Consider the following 25,675-nt stretch of genomic DNA (forward strand, 5'->3'; position numbering starts at 1 on the left):
TTACACCTTCATGTTGACAACATTATGGTGTGGGACAATGATCTGTAATCTGTCAACTGTATTTTAAATAAACACTGATTGGCTAGTATCCAGACAGAAAGTATAGCCAGGTCAAGCAGGAACACACCTTTAATTCCAACAATTGGAGACAGAGGCAGGCAGACTTCTGTGAGTTCAAGACTTAGTGGCATACATTTTTAATCCTAGCATTTGAGAGGCAGGGACAGGCAGATCTCTGTGAGCTCAAAGACAGCCTGGTCTACAGAGGGAGTTCCAGGACAAAGATGTACAGAATCCTTGCCTCAAAAAGCAAAAAATTAAAAATAAAATAAATAGAGGTTAAAATAAAGACACATAATGATGGAAAACACGTAGAGAATCTCGATACTGTATGTTATTATGCTCTCTTTGAATTTTTTAACTTCTGAGGAAGAAGTAACAGCTGCTAACAGATAATTGCTTATAGATGCTACTGAATTAATCCAACATGGGTATTTTGAAAATTCCTTGACTTCAAAATTCAAAATTCAAAAGTTATGTTACTTTGGAGAACAAATTTTGCTTTTGTTTCCACAGGAATTGAGAGGCTGTGGATTCATTCTGAGTTAAGAAAAATCAGGTTTAGACAAGGAAGACCACCTGAAAAATCTCTGGTAGGAACAGATGGCCTGGATATCTGAGTTGTATATCCAGACCAGATTTAAGACTTCTGCCTTAAATGATCAAGTGTCACAGGATACTCCAGTCAAGACTTGATCATTATTCTAAATTTTCTTTAGGTCCCCATAAGATTATAAGCACGCCCAGGCAGCAGGAAGTAGCCTAGAAAACTATGCCCACAGTCCAAAAAATTGGACTATGGATGTTCTTATTTATTTATTTATTTTTAGTAAAAATTCCCACCTCTTCTCATTTCCCTCTCCCTCCCCCAACTCCCCCTCCCCCTCCACTCCCTTTACAGTCCAAAGAGCAGTCAGGGTTCCCTATCCTGTGGGAAGTCCAAGGTCTTCCTCCCTCCATCCAGGTCTAGGGAGGTGAGTATTCAAACAGACTAGGCTATCCCAAACCCAGTACATGCAGTAGGATCAAAATGCAGTGTCATTGTCCTTGGCTTCTCATTCAGCCCTCTGCCATGTGCAGAGTCTGGTTTTATCACCTGCTCCATCAGCCCCAGTCCAGCTGGCCTTGGTGAGCTCCCATTAGATCAGCCGCACTGTCTGAGTGGTGGGTGAACCCCCCTACGTCCTGACTTCCTTGCTCATGTTCTCTCTCCTTCTGCTCTTCATTTGGACCTTGGGAGTTCAGGCCTGTGATCCAATGTGGGTTTCTGTCTCTATCTCCATCCATCGCCCAATGATGGTTCTATGGTGATATGCAAGATATTCATCAGTATGGCAATAGGATAGGACCTTTTCAGGCTCCCTTTCCTCAGCTGCCAAAGGAACTAGCTGGGGACATCTCCATGGACACCTGGGAACACCTCTAGAGTCAAGTGTAGTGAGGAGCTGTGGACAGGCCTGCATTTCATCCCTCCCGGCTACTGTCCATTGGCTAGCTTTACACATGAAATAATTATACGGAAACTGTATTCTTTTAAACACTGCCTAGCCCATTAATTTCAGCCTTTTACTCACATCTTGACTAACCCATATCTAATAATCAGTGTAACACCACTAGTGGTATCTTACTGGGAAAGATTCAACACGGCTGGCTCCATTGCATCTGCCTCCCTGAGGAGAGGCGGGGCAGTCTTCCCCAGAGAGGAGAGGCGGGGCAACTGTCTGAGCCATCTACCTCACTTCCTTTTTCCTGTTCTGTCTACTTCACCTATCTAAATTTAGCCCTATCAAAAAGCCAAGGCAGTTTGTTTATTAGCAAATGAGAATCCTCCATCAGTCAAGTCTCTTGCCAACCCTAAAGTGGCTCCCTTAATGCATACATGTGCAAATACTTTGGAAATCAGTGTGGTGGATTCCCAGGAAATTTGGTATCAACGGACCCCGGGATTCAGCATACCACTCTTGGGAATATACCTAGGAGATGCCCTATCATACTACAAAAGTATTTGTGCAACTATGTTCATAGCAGCGTTATTTGTAATAGCCAGAACCTGGAAAAAACCTAGGGGCCCCTCAATGGAAGAACAGATAAAGAAAGTGTGGAATATGTACGCATTAGAGGATTACTCAGCGGTAAAAACAATGACATCTTTAATTTGGCAGGCTAATGAATGGTGCTAGAAAACATCATTTTGAGGGACGTAACTCAGACCAGAAACACAATTAGCACATGTACTCACACAGAAGTAGTTTTTAAACATGAAGCAAGAAAACCAAACCAGAAATTACAATCCGAGAGAAGCTAGACAACAATGAGAACCCTAAGAGAGACATATAAAAAGATCTAATCTACAAGGGTAGCAGAAAAATGCAAGGCCTCCTGAGTAAATTGGGAACATGGGGACCTTGGGAGAGGAAGGGGAGAAGCAGAGAGGGAGGCAGTGTAAAATGTAGAGTTCAAAAAAAGTCAAAACAAACAAATTAAAAAGAAAAATCCTAAAATAGAGGGCACACCTGTGACAATTTTTTTTTTTGCTTAAATTGAGATATTCTTCCAATATTGACTTGAAAGTTGAAAATTCAGATATTTAGTCTGCAACTTGATCCCATTACACACACACCTTTAATCCAGATCACAAGGCTGGAAGACACGCCCTAAACTTGGCCACACCCTTCCCTTAGCCTTTAAAAGGACTTGGAAGGAGGAAGATGTTTCCCATTGCTGATTGACCTCACCTTGCAGCAAGTCCATTCGTTCCATGGCAGTAGAGAATCGTCTTTGAAATTCCAGCAGAGACTGAAGAAAAGCCAACAAGCAGACCTTCTGGACTGAGTTGAAGAGAAAAACACCCTGCTCTTCTTTGGATCCTGGGAAAACTTCACACTCCCAGGAGCCGATATGTCAGAGGACCTGGCAGCTAATAGCAGAGGCTCCACTCAGATCAGAGTTGAAAAATTCTCCTTAAGATGGACCATCAGCAACTTCTCTTTTTGCTTGGACGGAATCGTGGGGAACGACATTAAAAGTTCCACTTTCTCACCAGGAGCCAATGACAAGCAGAAATGGTATTTGAAAGCTCACGTGAATGGGATGGATAAAGAAAGCAGAAGTTACCTGTCAGTTTTCCTAGTGTTGCTCAGCTCTCCAACGAGCACGGTACGGGCAAAGTTTCAGTTTTGGATCGTAGATGCCAATGGAGAGAAATCCCAAATCACGAAGAGTGAAAGAGTTTTGAGTTTCAAGCAAAACCAATACAGGGGTTTTAAAAAGTTCATCCTTCTAGATTTCCTTTTGTCCACTCCACATTTGCTTCTCCCAGATGACAACCTCACACTCTTCTGTGAGGTGAGCGTGCTGGTTCCGGACTACATCAGCATCTCTGAAGAGAACACGCAGCCAAGGGTTGTGATTCCAAAGTGCACACTGGTCAATGAGCTAGGAAAGCTGTGGGAGACTTCCCACTTGACAGACTGCTGCCTGGTGGTAGCCGACCAGGAATTCCAGGCTCACAAGGCGATCTTAGCTGCTCGCTCTCCAGTTTTCAGAGCCATGTTTGAAGCTGACATGAAGGAGAGCAAAACCAACCGCGTTGAGATTCATGACCTGGAACCTCAAGTCTTCAAGACAATGATGGGCTTCATTTACACCGGGAAGGCACCCGACCTCCACAGCATGGCAGATGCTGTGCTGGCAGCTGCTGACAAGTATGGCCTGGAACGTTTGAAGGCCATGTGCGAGAGGGCCCTCTGCATGGACCTCTCTGTGGAGAATGCTGCCCACACTCTCTTCCTGGCTGACCTCCACAGTGCAGTGCAGTTGAAAACTGAGGCACTGGATTTCATTACAGCTCATGCTTCCGAGGTCTCTGAGACCTCAAGCTGGAAGAGCTTGGTCGACTCCTCTCCACACTTGCTGGCTGAACTATATGGCTCCCTGGCTTCTGCACATGGTCCTTGCCTGGAGCCCCCTCTCAAACGCCTGAAGTGATCTTAAGACCTTGTCAGCTGAGACTTACCTGTGTCTTCCAGAAGCAGCAGTTAGTATTGTTACTCATGACACCTGTGTAGACAATGGGCCCTGGGGTGTATTTACAGTGAGTGTGGAAACCTACAGCTGGTATGTCTGGCTTCAACACATCTGTAAACGTGTTGAATGGCGGGTAGGGGGAGGAGCAGCACTGGACCAGGGTTTGGTTTTTGTCCAATTAGATGCAAACTGGGATTTAGGGTTTTCGTGAACCCCAGCTCTTCCCAGTAAGGTTTGTTTGCAGAAAACTGTCTGGATTGTACTGAGCAGACCATATCATCAAAGGCTCAGGACAAAGAAAAAAATAAACATGAATGTTTGCTTACAAGAGAAGGGGAAAAGAAAGAAGATATTTTCCCCTCCAAACTCAGCATGTGCAAACTTGAGAGAGGATGACCCAGTTGAGAAAGTAATTGTTTTTCCTTCTGAGGACCCTTGATCACTTCGGAGCACACATGGGGTACTCTTCAACCATCTCTAACTGGGGATCCTGAGGAGATGAGGTCCTACTCTTGTCTTCATGGGCACAGCCATCTCTGTAGATAAATACTTTCCCAAATAAAACATAAAATGAGTAAAATATTTTAAAAAAAGAAAATTTCATTTTAAAATTTATAGATCCAAAGCCCGGCAGTGGTGGCACATGCCTTTAATCCCAGCACTCTGGGAGGCAGAGGTAGGCGGAGCTCTGTGTGTTTGAGCCCTGCCTGGTCTACTAGAGCTAGTTCCAGGACAGGCTCCAAAGCTACAGAGAAACCCTGTCTCGAAAAAAAAAAAAAAACAAAAAAAACAAAAAACGGTTATACATCCATACAGAAACAAATGACAACAATCCCAGAAGCATTAATTCTTGACATTAGCTACTGAATCTAAAAAATAATGTTGTATTTTGGTCATTTAGTTCTATTCTACTCTGTGTTTAACTCTCCTGCTCCATGTGAGCCTTAAAGATTTATGCTTTTGTAATCATAATAGCTTTTAAATTAGCAGCACCAAAGCACTTGAAAGGACAGACCAGATTTAGTCGTCCTCAAGATACACACACACACACCCACATATGCATCACACAGTCACACAAACATGAAATCCTGCCAAATGTTTTGTACAGCTCTGTTGAATTTTTTAAGAAAAGGTATGTTCAGTTACCTGACCACTATGCCAAGAAGACAGAATTCAAGGCTTCACATAACAGAAAGTACAAACATCTGATAATTAGAAAGTCTAGTTACAGACAAGTTTATGTCTGTTTTTAAGGGACCATCCAGTTTCAAACAAAACACCAAATTCACGGGAAGAAGAGAATTTTATTTCCAAAACTGTAATGATCTGCCCCTCTGCACCCCCGCCCCCTTTTTTGTTCTATTTGGCTGTACAGTTTTCTTTCCTGGTGTCCTTAATTTCTTCAAGTGGATCTGAAGTTCTCTTTATTGCATTAATTGCAGCCAGGCCTGGCTTTTGACTCTGGTCCTAGGTATTCAAACTCAAGTTCTCACGCTTGCACAGCAATCATTTTCATTCACCTAACCATCTCCCAATCCCCACTCCTGTATTTTTATTTGTTTTCCTCCACTCTCTACTTTGAAATGATTAAAATCTATTCTAACATGATTGTAAAATGCAGCTGTAATTTGATTAGTGATAAGTACACAAAGGAGCATAGGGAGAACAAAGCCACATTGGTGCAGTTTCTTAATACCACTGAGAATTACTTAAAGTTATAAATGGCAATATTATTTTGACTTTCAATTTTAAGTCAAAAACCATCATGAATGAAAACCTATAAATGACTATGGTAAAAAAATTAATAAAAAAGAGTAAAATCAAATGTTATGTTTTAGGTGCTGGGATGAATATCTACACATTTTTCACTTGAGAGACCAGGGCAGGAGGATAATTTGGGCTGATTTTAGGTTATACAGTGGGGTATATTTCAAAGAGAAAACCCTAGGAAGAATTAAAAAACATCCTATAAATGATCAACTTAAATGTAAAAATGCAGAGAACAAGGGTTTCCAAACGTGTGATGCAGAAAAAAAGGAATATACAGAATACAAAGACAATGGAGTATTAAGTTACACCTTCATGTTGACAACATTATGGTGTGGGACAATGATCTGTAATCTGTCAACTGCAGTTTAAATAAATGCTGATTGGCTTGTGTCCAAGCAGAAAGTATACCCAGGTTAAGCAGGGACACATCTTTAATCTCAACACTTGGAGACAGAGGCAGGCAGACCTCTGTGAGTTCAAGGTTTAATAGCACACATTTTGAATCCCAGCACTTGAGAGGCAGAGACAGTCAGATCTCTGTGAGCTCAAAGACAGCTTGGTCTACAGAGGGAGTTCTAGGACAAACAGGTACAGAAACCCAGTCTCCAAAAGCGAAAAATTAAAAATAAAATAAATAGTGGTTAAAATAAAGGCACATTAGGTGGGAAAACACATAGAGAATCTTGATACTGTATGTTATTATGTTCTCTTTGAATTTTTTGACTTCTGAGGAAGAAGTAACAGCTGCTAACAGATAATTGCTTATAAATGCTACTGAATTAATCCAACATAGGTATTTTGAAAATACCTTGACTTCAAAATTCAAAATTCAAAAGTTATGTTACTTTGGAGAACAAATTTTGCTTTTGTTTCCACAGGAAATGAGGGGCTGTGGATTCATTCTGAGTTACGAAAAATCACATTTAATCAAGGAAGACCACCTAAAATGTCTCTGGTAGGAACAGATGGCCTGGATATCTGAGTTCTACATCCAGACCAGATTCAAGACTGCTGCCTAAAATGCTCAAGTGTCACAGGATACTCCAGTCAGGACTTGATCATAATTCTAAATTTTCTTTAGGGTCCCATAAGATTATCAGCACCCCAGCCAGCATTAAGTAGCCTAGAAAACTATGCCCACATTCCCAAAAATTGGGCTATGGTTGTTCTTATATTTTTTTTTAAAAAGAGGGCGAAGTGGTGCAGGTCAGTTGTCTCTATTCTGTCATTTATGTTTTAAATGAATGTTTCTTGGCCAGTAGTCATGTCGGAAGTATAGGCGGGACAACCAGACAGGAAGTAGACGTGGGTCAATGAGAACAGGAGAATTCTGCATGGAGGAAGCTCATTCTTCCACAGTCCTGTCTAGACACTGAAGAAGCAAGATGTGACATGCCCTCCAGAAAATGTTACTGAGCCATGTTGCTAGCATATACTAGAATAATGGGCTAAAGAATTTACAAGAGCTAATACGAATCCTGAGCTAATGTGCCAATCACTTTATAACTTATGGAGACATCTGTATGATTTTCTCTGGAACTAAATATCTTGGGAACCAGGCAGACAGAATCCTCAGTCAAAACATGTGTTAGAAATTCTCTCTTTAGGCTTGTACCCCATTTTTAAATTAGATTATGTAGTATTTAGATTTCTTGTTTCTTGAGTTCTTTATATATTTTGGAAATCAGCCATCTTTTTGATGTGCAGTTGGTGAGGATCTTTTTTCATTTTGTAACTTGCTATTTTTTTTTTCTATTGATAATGTTTTTTGTCTTACAGAAACTTTTCAATTTCATGAGTTCCCATTAATAAATCATTAAACTTAGTGCCTATGCCATTGGGTGTTTTATTCAGCAAGTTGTCCTCTGTGCCAAAATATTCAAGATTACCTCCCACTTTATCTTTTATCAGGTTCAGTGTTTCTGAATTTAGGTTGAGGTCTTTGATCCACTTAAAATTTAGTTTTGTGCCAGGTGATAGATATATATCTATTTGAATTCTTCTACATCCAAATATTCAATTAGACTAGCAACATTTGTTGAAGATGCTTTCTTTTTTCCATTGTATAATTTTGACTTCTTTGGTAAAAACCAGGTGTCCTTAGGTATGTGGATTTATATCTAGGTCTTCTTCTTGATTCCATTCATCCACCTTTGTATATTTTTCCCAATACCATAAGACTTTTGTTACTATAGCTCTGTAGTAAAACTTGAAATCAGAGATGGTAATACCTCTGGAGATTCTTTAATTAAGTAGGATTGTTTTAATCATCCTGAGGTTTTATTTTTACATATGAAGTTGAATATTGTTCTTTCAGAGTTTGTAAAGAATCGTTTTGGAATTTTGATGGGGATCACATTGAATCTGTAGATTGTTTTTGGTAAGAAGGTCATTTTTACTATGTTAATCCTAACAATCCCTAAGCATGGGAGATCTTTCCATCTTCTGGTATTTTCAATTTCTTTCTTCAAAGACTTCAAGTTCTTGCCATGTATGTCTTTATCTTGCTTGTAAAGAGCTATCCCAAGATATTTTACATTATTAGTGGCTATTGTGAAAGATGTTGTTCCTGATTTCTTTCTCAGTCTATTTATTGTTTGTGTATGGGAGGATTACTGATCTTTTTGAGTTTACCTTGTATCCAGCCACTTGACAAAAGGTGTTTACAAGCTGTAGGAGTTCCCTGATAGAGTTTTGGGAGTTACTTATTTATACTATCATGTAATCTGTGAATGATGATACTTTCACTTCTTCCCTTCTAATTTGTATCCCCTTCATTTGCTTTAGTTATCTTATTGCTCTAGCTAGAACTTCAAGTACTAGGTATAAGTAATAGGTATACAGAGAATGAACAAAAATAATAATTTACTAATGATAATCATTTTTCAATAATTAATTTTAATTTCTAATTTTTATTATAATTATTATTTTTATTTTAGTTTATTATTTTATGGGTAGGTCTGTTCACAATGTGTTTTCCTGGTGCCTGTGGAAGTCAGACAAGGACACTGGATCATCTGGAACTAAACTTACATCCAGTTGCTAGCTGTCATGTAGGTGCTTGGAATCAACTCCTTGTTCTCTGGAAGAGCAGCCAGTGCTCCTCTCCTTAGTTGTTTCTCTATTGCTGGCATTACAGTTACTGATATAACTTTCTGTGTCACAGATGTTAGAACTCTCTGCTACCAGCTGCCTAGCACTTTCTCTTTGAGAAACTTACTCTGATTTATCTTTTAGATGGAGAGCAACTTCAGTTAAAATTTTTGTAAGAGATAAAGGTTTGAGGTAGGATTCTGCTATGTACACTGTGAATACCATCGGTTAATAAAGAAACTGCCTTGGCTTGTGATAGGGCAAAAGAGTAGAACTAAGTGGGGAAAATTACACTGAATGCTGGGAGAAAGAAGACAGAGTCAAGAGATGCCATGGATCCACCAGAGGAAAAAGATGCGAATTGCCAGCTGGAACCTTGTTGGTAAGCGACTAGTCTTGTTGTAAATTATAAAATAATGGAAATGTGTTAATTCTAGATGTAATACCTAGCTAGCAATATATGTAAGCTATTGGCCAAACAATATTGCAAATAATATAGTTTCTGAGTGATTATTTCAGGAATGAGCAATCAGGAAAAAACAAGTGGCCTCCTACAACAAAAGTTGTTTAGATTCTGACTGAAATATTAGTAAATCTCTCTCAGTCTTTCTTTCATTCAGAACTGAGGATTTGGCAAATAAGATATTCCTTTGTATCAAGAAAACTTTCTGTGTAAAAGTCACACCTTTATTTTCTAATATTTATCATTTAAACAGAACATTAAATCTCTTTATTGGTGTTTTTCTAATATGGATACTTGTAGGATAATGGCTGTAGAATAGTAATTTCCAAATTATGTCAATGAACACAGAATTAACTATAAGACTTCTTTAATTAGTTCTATGGATAATTGTGCTTTGCACTCTCAATTCCACTTTAAATACATCTGCTTTATTTTTTTATTCCATTTTCTGTTTTATTTTCAAATCCATCGCTGGCCCCTCCATAAACTCTGCAAATTGTTTGGCTCTCTGTATTTCTAGCTTAGATTGTACCACCCATAATTGATTGTAATCCTATTATTAAATTCTAAGTGACAAAAAAATGAATGGTAAAATGTCGCCTTATTTTATAGTTGACTTTTCTGCATTTTCTTGTATTCCAGTAGCCAATTTTATTTCCAAGAATTTCTTTTTTTTCTTTTTTCTCATTTTTTTTATTAAAGATTTCCATCTCCTTCCCTCCTCCTCCCCCTTCCCTCCCCTCCCTTCCACCCATACCCCCACTCCACCCCTCTCCAAGACAAAGAGCCATCAGGGTTCCCTTCACTATGTTTAGTCCAAGGTCCTCCCAAGTCCCCCTAAGTCCAGGAAGGTGAGTAACCAAACTGACAAGGCTCACAGTGAGCCTGTCCATGCTGTAGAGTTCATGTTCATTGCCTTTGTCCTTGGTTTCTCAGTCCTCCTCCACCGTCAGCCACATTCAGAGAGTCCGGTTTGGTCCCCTGTTCCATCAGTCCCATTCCAACTAGACTTGGTGGTCTCCCGTTAGATCTGTCCCACCATCTCAATGGGTAAACACACTCCTCATGGTCCTGACTTCCTTGCTCATGATCTCCCTCCTTTTGCTCCTCACCAGGACCTTGAGAGCTCAGTCTGGGGCTCCAATGTGGGGCTATGTCATTTTCTCCATCCAATGCCAGGTGAAGGTTCTATGGTGATATGCAAGATATTCATGAGTATGGCAATAGGATCTGGACATTTCTGGTACCCTCTCCTCAGCTGCCCAAGGACCTAGCTGGGAGCGTCTTCCTGGACACCTGGGAACCCCTCTAGAGTCAAGTCTCTGCCAACCCTAGAATGGCTCCCTTAACTAAGATATATAATTCCTTGTTCCCATATCCACCCTTCCTATATCCCAACCATCCTACTCCCCCAAGCTCTTCCTATCCTCCACTTCACACTTTTCTCTCCCCATCCCCCCTCCCCCCATACAACCCCATCCCCATGTTCCCATTTTTTGTCTGGCAATCTTGCCTACTTCCAGTATCCAGGAGGATAACTACATGTTTTTTTTTGGGGGGGGGGGTTCACCTTCTTATATAGCTTCTCTAGGATTTTTTACAAATTATAGGCTCGATGTCCTTTATTTATGGCTACAAACCAATTATGAGTGAGTACATCCATGTTCATCCTTTTAGGCCTGGGTTACCTCACTCAGGATGGTGTTTTCTATTTCCATCCATTTGCATGCAAAATTCAAGATGTCATTGTTTTTTACCACCGAGTAGTACTCTAATATGTATATATTCCACACTTTCTTCATCCATTCTTCCACTGAAGGGCATCTAGGTTGTTTCCAGGTTCTGGTTATTACAAATAATGCTGCTATAAACATAGTTGAACAAATGCTTTTATAATATGATTGGGCATCTCTTGGGTAAATTCCCAAGAGTGGGATTGCTGGGTCCTGGGGTAGGGTGATCCCAAATTTCCTAAGAAACGGCCACACTGCTTTCCAAAGCGGTTGCACAAGTTTGCATTCCCACCAGCAATGGATGAGTGTACCCCTTACTCCACATCCTTTACAGCAAAGGCTATCATTGGTGTTTTTGATTTTAGCCATTTTGACAGGAGTAAGATGGTATCTCAATGTTGTTTTGATTTGCATTTCCCTGATTGCTAAGGAGGTTGAGCATGCCCTTAAGTGTCTTTTGGCCATTTGAACTTCTTCTGTTGAGAATTCTCTGTTCAGTTCAGTGCCCCATTTTTTAATTGGGTTAATTAGCATTTTAAAGTCTAGTCTCTTGATTTCCTTATATATTTTGGAGATCAGACCTTTGTCTGTTGAGGGGTTGGTGAAGATCTTTTCCCAGTCAGTAGGCTGCCTTTTTGTCTTAGTGACAGTGTCCTTTGCTTTACAGAAGCTGCTCAGCTGCAGGAGGTCCCATTTATTCAATGTTACCCATAATGTCTGTGCTGCTGGGGCTATATGTAGGAAGCATTCTCCTGTGCCCAAATGTTGTAGAGTACTTCCCACTTTCTCCTCTAACAGGTTCAGTGTGTTCAGATTGATATTGAGGTCTTTAATCCATTTGGACTTGAGTTTTGTGCATGGTGATAGATACGGATCTACTTTCATTCTTCTACAGGTTAACATCCAGTTATGCCAGCACCATTTGTTAAAGATGCTTTCTTTCTTCCATTGTGTGCTTTTAGCTCCTTTATCAAAAATCAGGTGTTCATAGGTTTGTGGGTTAAGATCTGTGTCTTCTATTCGATTCCATTGGTCGACTTCTCTATTTTTATGCCAATACCAAGCTGTTTTCAATACTGTAGCTCTGTAATAGAGTTTGAAGTCAGGGATGGTAATGCCTCCAGTAGTTCCTTTATTGTATAAGATTGATTTGGCTATCCTGGGTTTCTTGTTCTTCCATATAAAGTTGATTACTGTCCTCTCAAGATCTGTGAAGAATTTTGATGGGATCTTTAAGGGGATTGCATTAAATCTATAGATTGCCTTTGGTAGTATTGCCATTTTTACTATGTTGATCCTCCCAATCCAAGAGCAAGGGAGATCCTTCCATTTTCTGGTATCCTCTTCAATTTCTTTCTTCAAAGACTTAAAGTTCCTGTCAAATAGGTCTTTCACTTCCTTGGTTAGAGTTACCCCAAGATATTTTATGCTATTTGTGGCTATCGTGAAAGGTGACGCTTCTCTGATTTCTTTCTCTGCTTCCTTATCCTTTGTATATAGAAGGGCGACTGATTTTTTGGAGTTGATCTTGTACCCTCCACGATACTAAAGGAGTTTCTCAGTTGTAGGAGTTCTTTGGTGGAGTTTTTCAGGTCGCTTATGTACACTATCATATCATCTGCAAATAACGAAAGTTTAACTTCTTCCTTTCCAATTCGAATCCCCTTGATCCCCTTGTTTTGTCTTATTGCTATTGCTAGAACTTCAAGCACTATATTGAAGAGATAAGGAGAGAGTGGACAGCCTTGTCACGTTCCTGAATTTAGTGGGATGGCCTTGAGTTTCTCTCCATTTAATTTGATGTTAGCTGTCGGCTTGCTGTAAAGAGCCTTTATTATATTTAGGAATGACCCCTGTATCCTTAATCTCTCCAAGACCTTTATCATAAAGGGGTGCTGAATTTTGTCAAATGCTTTTTCTGCATCTAATGAGATGATCATATGGTTTTTATCCTTCAGTTTATTTATATGATGGATTACATTGATAGATTTTCATATGTTGAACCAGCCCTGCATCTCTGGGATGAAGCCTACTTGATCATAGTGGATAATTTTTCTAATGTGTTCTTGAATTCTGTTTTTTTTTTATTTTTATTTATTTATTTATTTATTTATTTATTTATTTATTTATTTATTTTTGAATTCTGTTTGCCAGTATTTTATTGAGAATTTTTGCATCGATGTTCATGAGTGAGATTGGCCTGTAATTCTCTTTCTTGGTTGAGTCTTTGTGTGGTTTAGGTATCAGGGTAATTGTAGCTTCATAGAAGGAATTTGGTAATGACTGTTCTGTTTCTATATTATGAAATACCTTAAGGAGTATAGGTATTAGGTCTTCTTGGAAGTTCTGGTAGAATTCTGCATTGAACCCATCAGGTCCTGGGCTCTTTTTGGTAGGGAGGTTTCTGATAAGAGTTTCCAATTCTTCGCGACTAACAGGACTATTTAGAGCATTTACCTGGTCCTGGTTTAACTTTGGTATATGGTACTTATCTAAAAAAGTGTCCATTTCTTTTACATTTTCCAATTTTGTGGCATACAGGCTTTTGTAGTAAGATCTAATGATTCTCTGAATTTCCTCTGTGTCTGTGGTTATGTCCCCTTTTTCATTTCTGATCTTATTAATTTGTGTGTTCTTTCTCTGCTGTTTGATTAGTTTGGCTAGGGGTTTGTCAATCTTGTTGATTTTCTCCAAGAACCAGCTTTTTATTTCATTGATTCTTTGGATTGTTTTCTGTGTTTCTATTTTGTTGATTTCTGCCCTCAGTTTGATATTTTCCAGTCTTCTACTCCTCCTAGGTGAGTCTGCTTCTTTCTTTTCTAAAGCTTTCAGGTGTGCTGTTAAGTCTCCAATGTGTGCTTTCTCCGTTTTTTTTTTTTTTAAGTGGGCACTTAGTGCTATGAATTTTCCTCTTAGCACTGCTTTCATAGTGTCCCATAAGTTTGAGTATGTTGTGTCTTTATTTTCATTAAATTCAAGAAAGACTTTAATTTCTTTCTTTATTTCTTCCTTGACCCAGCTGTGGTTCAGTAGTTGACTGTTCAGTTTCCATGAGTTTGTAGGCTTTCTGGGGGTAGCATTGTTGTTGAATTCTAATTTTAATCCATGGTGATCCGATAAGATGCAGGTGGTTACTAATATGTTTTTTAACTGTGGAAGTTTGCTTTGTTACCGAGTATGTGGTCAGTTTTTGAAAAGGTTCCATGAGCCGCAGAGAAGAAGGTATATTCTTTCCTGTTTGGGTGGAATGTTCTATAGTTGTCTGTTAAGTCCATTTGGTTCATTACCTCTATTAAGTCTCTTAATTTTCTGTTAGGTTTCTGTCGAATTGACCTGTCCATTGGTGAAAGAGGAGTGTTGAAGTCTCCCACTATCAGTGTGTTTGGTTTGATGGCTCTTTTGAGTTCTAGTAATGTTTCTTTTATATAGGTGGGTGCTTTTGTATTAGGGGCATAGATATTCAGGATTGAGACTTCATTCTGATAGATTTTTCCCTGTAATGAGTATAAAGTGTCCCTTTCCATCTCTTCTGATTGATTTTAGTTTGAAGTCAACTTTGTTAGAAATTAGTATGGCCACACCAGCTTGTTTCTTAGGTCCATTTGCTTGATAAACCTTTTCCCAACCCTTTACTCTGAGTAGGTGTCTGTCTTTGTGGTTGAGGTGTGTTTCTTGTAAACAGCAGAATGTTGGATCCTGTTTTCATATCCAATCTCTAAGCCTGTGCCTTTTTATAGGTGAATTGAGTCCATTGATATTAAGTGATATTAATGACCAGTGGATGTTAACTTCGGTTGTCATTTTTTATTTGGTAGTAGAGATTGTGTGTTTCCTTTCTTTGAGATATGCTGGTGAAGGGTCGCTAGATGTCTGAGTTATTTTGGGCAATGCTGGACTCCTTTGTTTGTGAATTTCCTTCTATTACTTTCTGTAAGGCTGGATTCGTGGCTATGTATTGTTTAAATTTGTTTTTATCCTGGAATATTTTGATTTCTCCATTTATAGTGAATGAAAGCTTGGCTGGGTATAGTAATCTGGGCTTGCATCCATGGTCTCTTAATTTCTGCAAAACATCTATCCAGGACCTTCTGGCTTTCATGGTTTCCATAGAGAAGTCAGGTGTTAGTCTGATAGGTTTACCTTTATATGTTACTTGACCTTTTTCCTTTGCAGCTCTTAATATTCTTTCTTTATTCTGTATGTTTTGTGTTTTGATTATAATATGGCGAGGGGATTTTTTTTTTTTGATCCAGTCTATTTGGTGTTCTGTAAGCTTCTTGAACCTTAATAGGAATATCTTTCTTTAGGTTTGGGAAGTTTTCTTCTATAATTTTATTAAATATATTTTCTGGACCATTGAGCTGTATTTCTTCTCCTTCTTCTATGCCTAATATTCTTAGGTTTGGTCTTTTTATTGTGTCCCAGATTTCCTGAATGTTTTGTGATGAGAATTTGTTGGATTTGCTGTTTTCTTTGATCAGTGCGTTTATTTTCTCTAAGGTATCTTCAGAATCTGAGATTCTTTCTTCTATCTCTTGTATTCTGTTGGTTATGCTTGTTTCTGTAGTCTCTGTTCGTTTACATAGATTTTCCATATCCAGCTGGTCCTCGGGTTGTGTTTTCTTCCTTGCCTCCATTTCAGTTTTCAAGTCTTGCACTGTTTCCATTATCTGTTTGATTGTTTTTTCTTGGTTTCCTAGGATATCATTTATGGATTTACTCAATTCTTCAAACTTTTTGTTATTCTTCTCGTCCATTTCCTTAAGGGAGTTTTTCACCTCCTGTTTAAGGGACTCTATTACTTTCATAAAGTCAATTTTTTCTACTTCTTTTTGATTACTGTGTTCAAGTCCTCCTGTTATAAGTTCGCTGGGTTCTGGTGCTTTCATGTTGTTTTTCAAATTGTTGGAGGAATTCTTGTATTGGCGCCTGCCCATTTCTTCCTCTGAATAATCCCCTTTGGGTCTTCTTTTAGAAGTTCAATTCACCCCAATGAATTCAATTCACTCACCCCAATGAATGATGGATCCTCTGGCAGGCTGTCAGGTCTTCTTGCAGGCCAAGCAGCTCACTGACAAAGGGCCTACCTTGCTGCAGGCAGACTAATGAAGGCTTTCCAAGAATTTCTAATGATATTTTTAGTTTATGCTTATTTCTTGCAACTTATTAATCAAGCAGTGTTGTAGGAGGCCACTTGTTCATTGTCCGGCTGCCCAGACTCCTCAAATAATCACACAGAAACCATACTATTTGCAATACTGTATTGCCAATAGCTTAAGCATATTTCTGGATAACTCATATCCTAAACTAACCCATGTCTATCATTCTGTGTATCACCACGTGGCTGTGGCTTACTGGGTAAAGTTCCATTCTGCATCTGTCTCAGCGGGGGCTACATGGTTTCTTCTGACTCTGCCTTCTTCCTCCTTGCATTCAGTTTAGTTATCCCTGCCCAGCTAAGTTTTATCTTTCTATAGGTTCAAAGCAGTTTCTTTATTCATTAATGGTAATCATGACATACAGAGGGTAATCACACATCAAAGTAGCAAAAATAATAATAACCATTCTTATTGTTTACTTATTGTAAACCTATTATAGATGTTTCCATAGGCCAGAATGAAAATTACTTCTCATATTATGGATGGATTCAGATAAAATCCTGGTTGTGTTACATACCTATATTCCAATTACTTGCTCTTGAACAACTGTACTAATATGAGATACTAGACTAGTGTTCTTTGAGGGGCATTTCTAAGATGATCTTTTATATTAGAAAATCTATGGCTGTTTTACTCATGTTCTTTCTAGGCTACTGGCAATTGTGTTTCTGAGACATTCCTGATTCAGGTGCAAGCTCTGTCTACTTTATGCTCCATCCTTTCCATAATTTGATCCTATTATTCTTTATAACACTTATTCTATAGAGAAAGTTAGATCTCACTCAGAGAAGTTGAAAGTTGTTTATAATCAATGTAATTCAATAAATACTTTCTGATATAGTCATATATATTTTTCAAATCCTTGGTTTTTAAAATCAGCATTGATTTATATTTATTCCTTCTATATCTCCATTTCCATCAAGAAAATGTGGAGATTGAAAAATGCTGGCCCATTTTCATCATGTCTGATGGTCAGGGAGTTTTTTTTATTTATTTTTTTTCTTTTTTTTTTGAAATTTTTTTTTCCTCTCTCATGGTTTTTTTTTATATATATATTTAAAATTTTCCATCTCCTTCCCTCCTCCTCCCCCCTCCCTCCCCTTCTCCTCCCCCTTCCCTCCCCTCCTTATCCCCCTTCCCTCCCCTCCCCTCCACCCATACCTCCCCTCCCTCCCTCTCAAAGCCAAGGAGCCAGGTGGGACAGAACTAATGGGAGATCACCAACTCCAGTTGGAATGGGACTGATGGATCATGCGACCAAACCCGTCTCTCTGAATGTGGTCAGGGAGTTTAGAGATTGGTAAGTACATCTCAATTCAGGCTGTGATTGCTTTTTGAAACTAAGATAGCTCATTTTAGTAAGTCTACACCATCCTAACATGTAGTCAGGATATGCAAATGCGCTTTTGCTCCCTTTTTTGTAACTGAGATTTGTTTGCAACCTGGGGAAGGGCAGTCTTCAGCATATGTGATCTAGAGTATCTTTGCTATCTAGACAACAGAAGGCTAATGATTTGATATCACAGAATGGTAAAACGATTGACTGTATAAGTTATACTTTGTATCATGTTAATAAAGTTTTTTATGCCTCTCCATGTATGTTGGGTATAAATTATGTGGGAAAATAAACATGGCTGAATTTCAGAATTTTACTCACTGGAGAATACCCTCTGACACTTTCTATGTTTTCTGTCTTATTAGTTTTAGTGCATCTTCATATTCTTATATTTCTTCAATTCCCATGCCTTTACGTTGGTAAGAAGTATTTTTGTCAAGGACCAGAATAGCATATGTGGTGGGATTAAACTTTCAATCTGAGTTTTGCTATAAAATACCATAAGCCAAAGAATACCTAAGTTTTGTGGGTCAAAAATATCCTAAATTGAATCTTAACTTGGCTTTTTTCCTAGACATAGTGAAAAATGTTTCTGTGAGTTTAACTGAAGGAATTGGGTTGTCCATGAAGAATGTCTGGTGCTAATACTGATCATAGAAACTCATGAAATGTGCTTTCAAATGTATACGTTTATAGAGTATTACCTGACACCGCTAAACTCTCACAGGCTTATAAAGAGTAGAGCCACAAGTCAAGTGTCCCATTTGAATGATGTTGAAGGGCTCTTAGCAGCCAGTTTTGTAAATCAAGAAGGATGGTTCTTCTCTGGGATAGGAAACATACAAAATATCTCATTAAGATTTCCCATGACATGCCAAAGGGAAAATATGGTGTGTCCTTTTGTGGTGGTATTTAATTGAGGCAATTTAATTCTACCTAGAAACTTTTAATGAAGAAATTAAAATAAATTTTTAACTCCTTTTGTAAGCAATATGACATTTGTATAGCAAAGAAAACCATCAGTTAATTTTTACAATTTAGCTTTTCATGAATTAAGTATTTAACAAAACAAGTTCTTGTTTATGAGGGAAGTCTTTGCCTAATATGCAAATTTATGCTATAAAACTTTCAAAATTGTTGACTACTTATTCTTTAATGTTTAACTATTCATCACCTATCACTATTATCCTTATTTTCATGATATGAATTGTCCTCTTTTATATCAGTTGAAGTAATCTGAAATCAAACAACTTTTTAAAAATGAAATATTAACTTGAGAAAGATCTGAAAATAGACTTGGATAGTCATTTTCAAAGGTATATGTAGTTACAAAGGTTTTTATTAATTTATTCCAATACTAAGAATATCACAAAATCTTATGTGATCTAGAGGATGGGAGAAGCACTTTGAGGCACTGTCTTGTGATTATGGTATAAAAATAGCTATCATATACACATTAGAGCTAAGGCCATATACATATTACCCTGGGAAGAGGAAGGCTCCAGCTGTGGAGAAGAGCAAGTCTAGTGAGAGTAGAAGGTATGGGACGGTAATAGGCATGAAAATGTTCATAAATATGAAAGCGTCAAAATAATCTCCCCTTAGTACTGAGTCAGACATTGTTAACCTTTGATCAGTAAGTCAATAGATTCAACGGTGAATTTGCTGCATAAAGATACAAGCAACTGTACTCAGCACAATAGTACTTAAGTAGTTGGATCAGTTTGAAATCCATTTGTTTCTTTTTTATTGTTTTTATTGAGGTGTATATTTTTCTCCACTCCACTTCCTTCTTCCTCCCTTCCCTTCTATCCTGTCACATGATCCCCAAGCTTGCAATTTACTCAGGAGATCTTGTCTTTTTCTACTTCTCATATAGATTAGATTCATGTATGCTTCTTTTAGGATTTTCTTTGTTGTCTAGGTTCTCTGGAGTTATAAGATGTAGGCTGTTTTTTCTTTGCTCTATGTCTAAAAGCCATTAATGAGTGTGTACATATTATATTTGTCTTTCTAGGTCTGGGTTACCTCATTCAATATGATGTTCTATAGATCCATCCATTTGCTAGCAAATTTCAAGATGTCATTTTTTTTCTGCTGTGTAGTACTCTATTGTGTAAATGTACCACATTTTCCTTATCCATTCTTTGGTTGAGGGGCATTTAGGATATTTCCAGGTTCTGGCTATCTATAACAAATAATGTTGTTATGAAGATAGTTGAGCACATGTCCTCGTGGTATGACTGAGTATCTTTTGGGTATATACCCTCAAAAAGGTACTGATGAGTCTTGAGGTAGGTGATTTCCTAATTTTCTGAGAAACCACCATACAGATTTCCAAAGCAGCTGTCCCAGTTGGCACTCTTGGTCCTTGACATCCATTTTGTCAAGCAGCAGCACATGGTATCCTCATCGTATTGTAGGGCAAGCTGTAGGCTCAGGAAAAAATGCCCACCACAAAATGGATTCCCAGTTATTGGTTCTGGTTGGTTTGGAGGTTTTTCTGTGTGGTTGTTTTTCATGTGTTTTAAGACACTTTTGATGCTGGTTTTGTGTGGTTTTATTATTTTTTTGGTTGTTGTTTTGATTTGTTTTAAGTGAAAGAAAGGACATAAAGTTAGGTGGGTAGGGAAGTTAGGGAAGTGAACTAGGAAGAGAAAGAATAGGGCCAAATTATACTGTACGAAAAAGCTTTAAAATTTATATAATAATGAAATTATTTTTAAGTAATACTCAACAATAAAACTTGTTTCCCTGTCTTTATTCTGAGCAATAGTTTCAGTAGTTAATACAGTATTGCTAGTTTATTATGTTTATATTACATATAAATGTATATTATATGTATAATATAAATATAACATGAATATAAATAAAATATATTATATTTACTTTAAAATATCAAGCCTAGCCAAGGATTTTTTGAAAATACTACACAAAATTTAAAATGGAATCTAGAAATATAGGATAAAACAAGTTTAATAGTTTAAATTGTGTGATTATCCTTGCTTGCATCTATATTCTATATAATCAAGTCATAAACATGTTTTAGTATAAGAACTAAAAAGCAGAGAAGTGTAATAAATTTTGTAATAAATTTATAAAATTGTAATTTCTAAATCAGCCACAACTTTGAATAAAGCAGATTATCCTTGTGAGTAGCCCTGCTTTCATGAGCTGGAGGTCTGAGAGAAAGATTGCTGTCTAGGATATAATGACAATTCTGGCCTCAGGCCACATTTGAAACATTTTTGCAACATATCTGTGAACACACAGAATTTGAAAATGTAACGTTCTTTAGATTCTCTCTCTCTCTTTTTGTCTCTCTCTCTGTGTCTCTTTCTCAGTCTCTGTCTCTGTCTGTCTGTTTCTGTCTCTCTCTCTCTCTGTCTCTCTCTGTCTCTCTCTCTCTCCTCTTGTCTCCTCTCCTTCCCTTCTTCTTATTTTTTCTCTGGAAATCCCCCCAAACTGAAATTGTATTACAGGATGAAAAAAAATTTAGAAGAGGAACACCAGTTCCTGCAGTTCTTGTAGTTGGAGTTAATGCTGATATAATGAAACGTCATGACCAAAAGCAAATAGGGGAGGAAAAGCTTTACATGGTGGCACATGTCTGTCATTTGAGCCCAACAGAAGCTGTGCTGGGGGAATTGGCCAGTCCCAAGCAATGCTGTTTTGCAAAGTTAGGCCTTATTTAAACAAAAGAAAGGAAGGTAAAAATTATGAAAGTTGTTTAAAACTTACTTTGCCTCCTAAAGAAAGGAAGAATTATATCACCAACAATTATAGGCACAAATCACGAAATAGAAACAGTTTCTGGCAGCTTAATATAACCTGTTAGGTGACCTTCCAGTGACCAGTCCCAATGTTTGCTTTTTATACTTTTTTCTCCTTTATTATTACCAGGTACACAAGCATTATTTGTGCTATGGTTTATATCTGATTTGTTTTTCTCCAAAACACATGTTGAGGTTTAATCTATACAGTAAGGCAATAAAAAGGAAGAAAATTAATCTGAGCATGGTATTTAAGTATGTTCTTTGTGGAGTGAGGAGGATTAGATTCATCCATTAAAATGGAGCCCCTATATTAAATGCTGGAGGAGATTATCCCCATGTGTTACCATGTACTGTTGTAAAATGCTTTCAATAAGAAGATCATCATCACAATGGATATTTCGTGAGGAAAATCTGAGGTTGCCCTCTGACCTCCAAACAAACATGAACACACATGTAGTGAAGATGCTATGATCTCCGTCTCTCTGTCTCTGTCTCCCTTTCTCTTTTCATAGCTTGTGATTCTATGTTGTCAGAAATAGAAAACAGACTGTAATAATATGAAACAACCATTCTTGGCTGTGATGAAGGCACACACCCCAAGAGGACACAAGAACAACAGTGAACTAACTACATTTGGAGGCTGTCTTTACATCATGTGAAACACTTTATTTTGTTTAATGTATACAGTCTATATTCTCAAAAAATTGGTATATTTTTAAAAATGTATTCTACATCTACAGAGAAATTTGTCAGTTAAGGTTTTTGCCTGTTTTCATTTATATAACATCCATAAGTCTATCCCTATCTCTTTTGCTTTTCATAGAATTGAAGATTAAAAAGTTTAGAACTATAACATTTCCAGGCAAGATATGAGTCGCTTCAAATTTAATCAAAAATGTTGGTCAAAGTAATTAGTGTCTTATCTAATTATAGTTTCATGACTGGGAGACTTCTATTAAAATAATCTCTCAAAGACTAAGTTTTTCAAGTATACTGATTAATTTTTTTTTTTTTTTTTTTTTTTTTTTTTTTTTTTTTTTTTTTTTTTTTTTTTTGGTTTTTCGAGACAGGGTTTCCCTGTAGTTTCTAGAGCCTGTCCTGGAACTCAGAGATCTGCCTGCCTCTGCCTCCCTAGTGCTGGGATTAAAGGCGTGTGCCACCACTGCCCGGCCTTATATTGATTAATTTTAATGTCTAAGTTTCTTTATTTGGTATCCCTTGCCCTGTGTGAAAAGCAAGATTTTCCTTAGTAGGCAAGAACTGTTTTTTCCTTAAGGAAAGAGATACTGCAATCAAAAACACCCTCGAGGGAAACAGAGATCCCTTCCCAAAAAAAGTTCCAATGTTCATGGTAAGCATAAATTTCAGCTGTTACCACCCTCCAGATTCAGGAACTAAGCCTTGACAGTTTTAAATTTTGTTTCAATTTAAAACAACAAATTTTCCTAAACAGAATTAATCACAAAAATACACAAAATGCCTAAAGGATTGAAGGACTAATAGTCATTGTGCCTTATTTCAGATACCCATTATTTCATTTTAACTAATTATACCATTCTTTCACTATTAGAGTAATGACCCAAGTAGGTTTACATGCCTAAGAATAAGATGATGTAATTCATCTAATATATCATCACTAATTGATTAAAAGTAAAATACAAATAAAGTCTGAAGTAGACAATGCCATAAATGTATTCCATCACAAACATAGAATTTTTTTAATAAGAAAACCTAATGTATCTGCTTTTTTCAACTTCTGTATGCAAAAACATAAAATACCATATTATTTTATTGATAACTTTTTAGACCTGTGGTGGTAGGTTTTACCCTAGGTCTTTGGGCAAGATAGTTTCTGGTACCTGGTTACCCAGTAAGTGTCGGGCATGGGTTTCTTTCATAAAGTAGGCCTTAAGTCAAATCAGGCATTGGTTGGCTACTTCACAAGTTCTATGACTCCTAAAAATATTCTGTTATAATCTAGATCAGTGCCTTATCCAGTCATCATCAGAGAGGCTTCTGCTAGGATTTGATGGGAATAGATGTGTGTACCCACAGCTGAGAGAGAGAGAGACAGAGAGAGAGACAGAGACAGAGACAGAGAGACATAGAGAGTCTAAATGGGAGTTCATTAAATCCCTTCTAGGATTTGATGGGAATAGATGTGTGTACCCACAGCTGAGAGAGAGAGACAGACAGACAGAGAGAGACAGAGACAGAGAGAGAGACAGAGAGAGTCTAAATGGGAGTTCATTAAATCCCTTCCCTCTGAGCTCAGGGAATCCTTCAGAAGTATGTACAATCCAGAGGGGATGGAGGACATCAGAACAAGGCCCTCTAAATCAGTTAATCAAGGTGCCTATGAACTCACAAAAACTGAAGCAATAAGCACAGGGCCTACATGTGTCTGCACTCGGTAGGCTACATATATATTATAACTATTAGCTTAGTATTTTTATGGGATTCCTGAATGTGAGAATGAGTGGATCGAGCCTCTGGCTCTTGTGCCTTCTCTTCAGGCTCCTTTCCTCCTGTGGAGTTACTGTGTCTAACTTTGATATGAAAGTTTTTTGCTTCATCTTATTATATTTTATGCAGTCATGTTTGGTTATCTCTTAGAAACCTGTTGGTTTTTTTTTCCATCCATTTGCATGCAAAGTTCAAGATGTCATTGTTTTTTACTGCGGAGTAGTACTCTAATGTGTATATATTCCACACTTTCTTTATCTATTCTTCCATTGAAGGGCATCTAGGTTGTTTCCAGGTTCTGGCTATTATAAATAATGCTGCTATGAACATAGTTCAACAAATGCTTTTGTAGTATGATAGGGTATCTCTTGGGTATATTCCCAAGAGTGGGATTGCTGGATCCTGGGGTAGGTTGATTCCAAATTTCCTGAGAAACTACCACACTGATTTCCAAAGTGGTTGCACAAATTTGCATTCTCACCAGCAATGGATGAGTGTACCCCTTACTCCACATCCTCTCCAGCAAAGGCTATCATTAGTGTTTTTTACTTTAGCCATTCTGACAGGTGTAAGATGGTATCCCAAAGTTGATTTGCATTTCCCTGATTGCTAAGGAGGTTGAGCATGACCTTAAGTGTCTTTTGGCCATTTGAACTTCTTCTGTTGAGAATTCCAAGAAATTTTGCACCCTCTTTCAACCTTCAAAAGTATCCCCATATAAGTGCAATGCATTATTTATGAAAGTATCAAAAGAAAGAAAAGAAAGTTTGGGGGCAAATCAACTTTTTGCTTTCTGCTAAACACCATCAAAACAGCAGACCCACAGTAGGCTGGAAGACAATTGGCATGACTTTTTGAAAACTTGTGCTTTAAACATTGGGCTGTAAGATCTGTTGTACTAGCTCTCTAAAGAATTTTTCATGATTTTAGGTTTATTAAACTACCAATAAAAGCTAAGAACACCCACACTTCCAAAGCTGGACATCTCACTCTCAGGTTTTTCCCATTTAAGTAGCTTGGGATCATCTCTGCAGCTGTTTTTCAAGACAGGAGGAGAATACAAATGAACAGTGCTCAAACAAGAACCTCAGCCAGCTTATGCTAGGTAATGTTGACAATAAGAATCTTCTTTCTATACCTGTGAGTTTCAAATTTTCCTGTGTACTTTCTGAGACTTTGAGATGCTAGAGATCGAAGCACTTGTGTCTTGCCAAAGCTTGCTTGGCCATTCTGTTACATCAGGGAGTCCAAACAATGGTGAGACTTATTGGTAACCTAACTTTATATCCCTGGAGATGAATGAACATTGGTCATCTTATATAGCAACTAATTTAGTCATCTCTTTTGATTCAGAAATGAGGACTTAGCAGAAGCAGGTAAGCATATAATGCCAAATAACTCTATAACTGAAGTTAGAATTTTGATGAACTTTACGATATTATATTTTGTTAAATTAGCATTTTTTGAGAGGATCAAGTTTTCCTTTTGATTCCTTATTTGAAGTATCATAAAAAACTCATTTTAAGGACCTGATAATGTTTTGTTTTTAATGTAAAAGAGAGGTTTTTTTAAAAATGTATTCTTAAAAAGGAAAAGATGGTAATACAAAAATAAACATCCTGTCAACTTCTAATCAAATCATAAAATTAACTTTTTAAAATTTAAACTCATTTTTAACTTAATTTTCGGGTTTTAGTTTATGAAATAGAATCAAAAGACCCCATTACTAACACATGCATTGTTTCAAATTCCTCTAAGTACAGTTAAAAATGTCATAGTCCATAATGTCTATG

The 25,675-nt window shown here is 37.6% G+C and overlaps 1 protein-coding gene across 1 annotated transcript; it reads left to right on the top strand.

Annotated features, from left to right (window-relative positions):
• The first annotated feature begins 2,958 nt into the window (after positions 1–2,958).
• Positions 2,959–4,047, top strand: LOC119821224 (speckle-type POZ protein-like). Its single transcript, XM_038340139.1, has one exon. It carries the CDS (start codon positions 2,959–2,961, stop codon positions 4,045–4,047), a length of 1,089 nt encoding a protein of 362 aa, XP_038196067.1.
• The last annotated feature ends 21,628 nt before the right edge of the window (positions 4,048–25,675 follow it).

Source organism: Arvicola amphibius, chromosome 8, assembly GCF_903992535.2.
Source record: "Arvicola amphibius chromosome 8, mArvAmp1.2, whole genome shotgun sequence".
Lineage (NCBI taxonomy): Eukaryota > Metazoa > Chordata > Mammalia > Rodentia > Cricetidae > Arvicola > Arvicola amphibius.

Bases quoted from the DNA above. Each gene is read 5' to 3' on its own strand.
- LOC119821224 (XM_038340139.1), top strand. From the start codon at position 2,959: ATGTCAGAGGACCTGGCAGCTAATAGCAGAGGCTCCACTCAGATCAGA.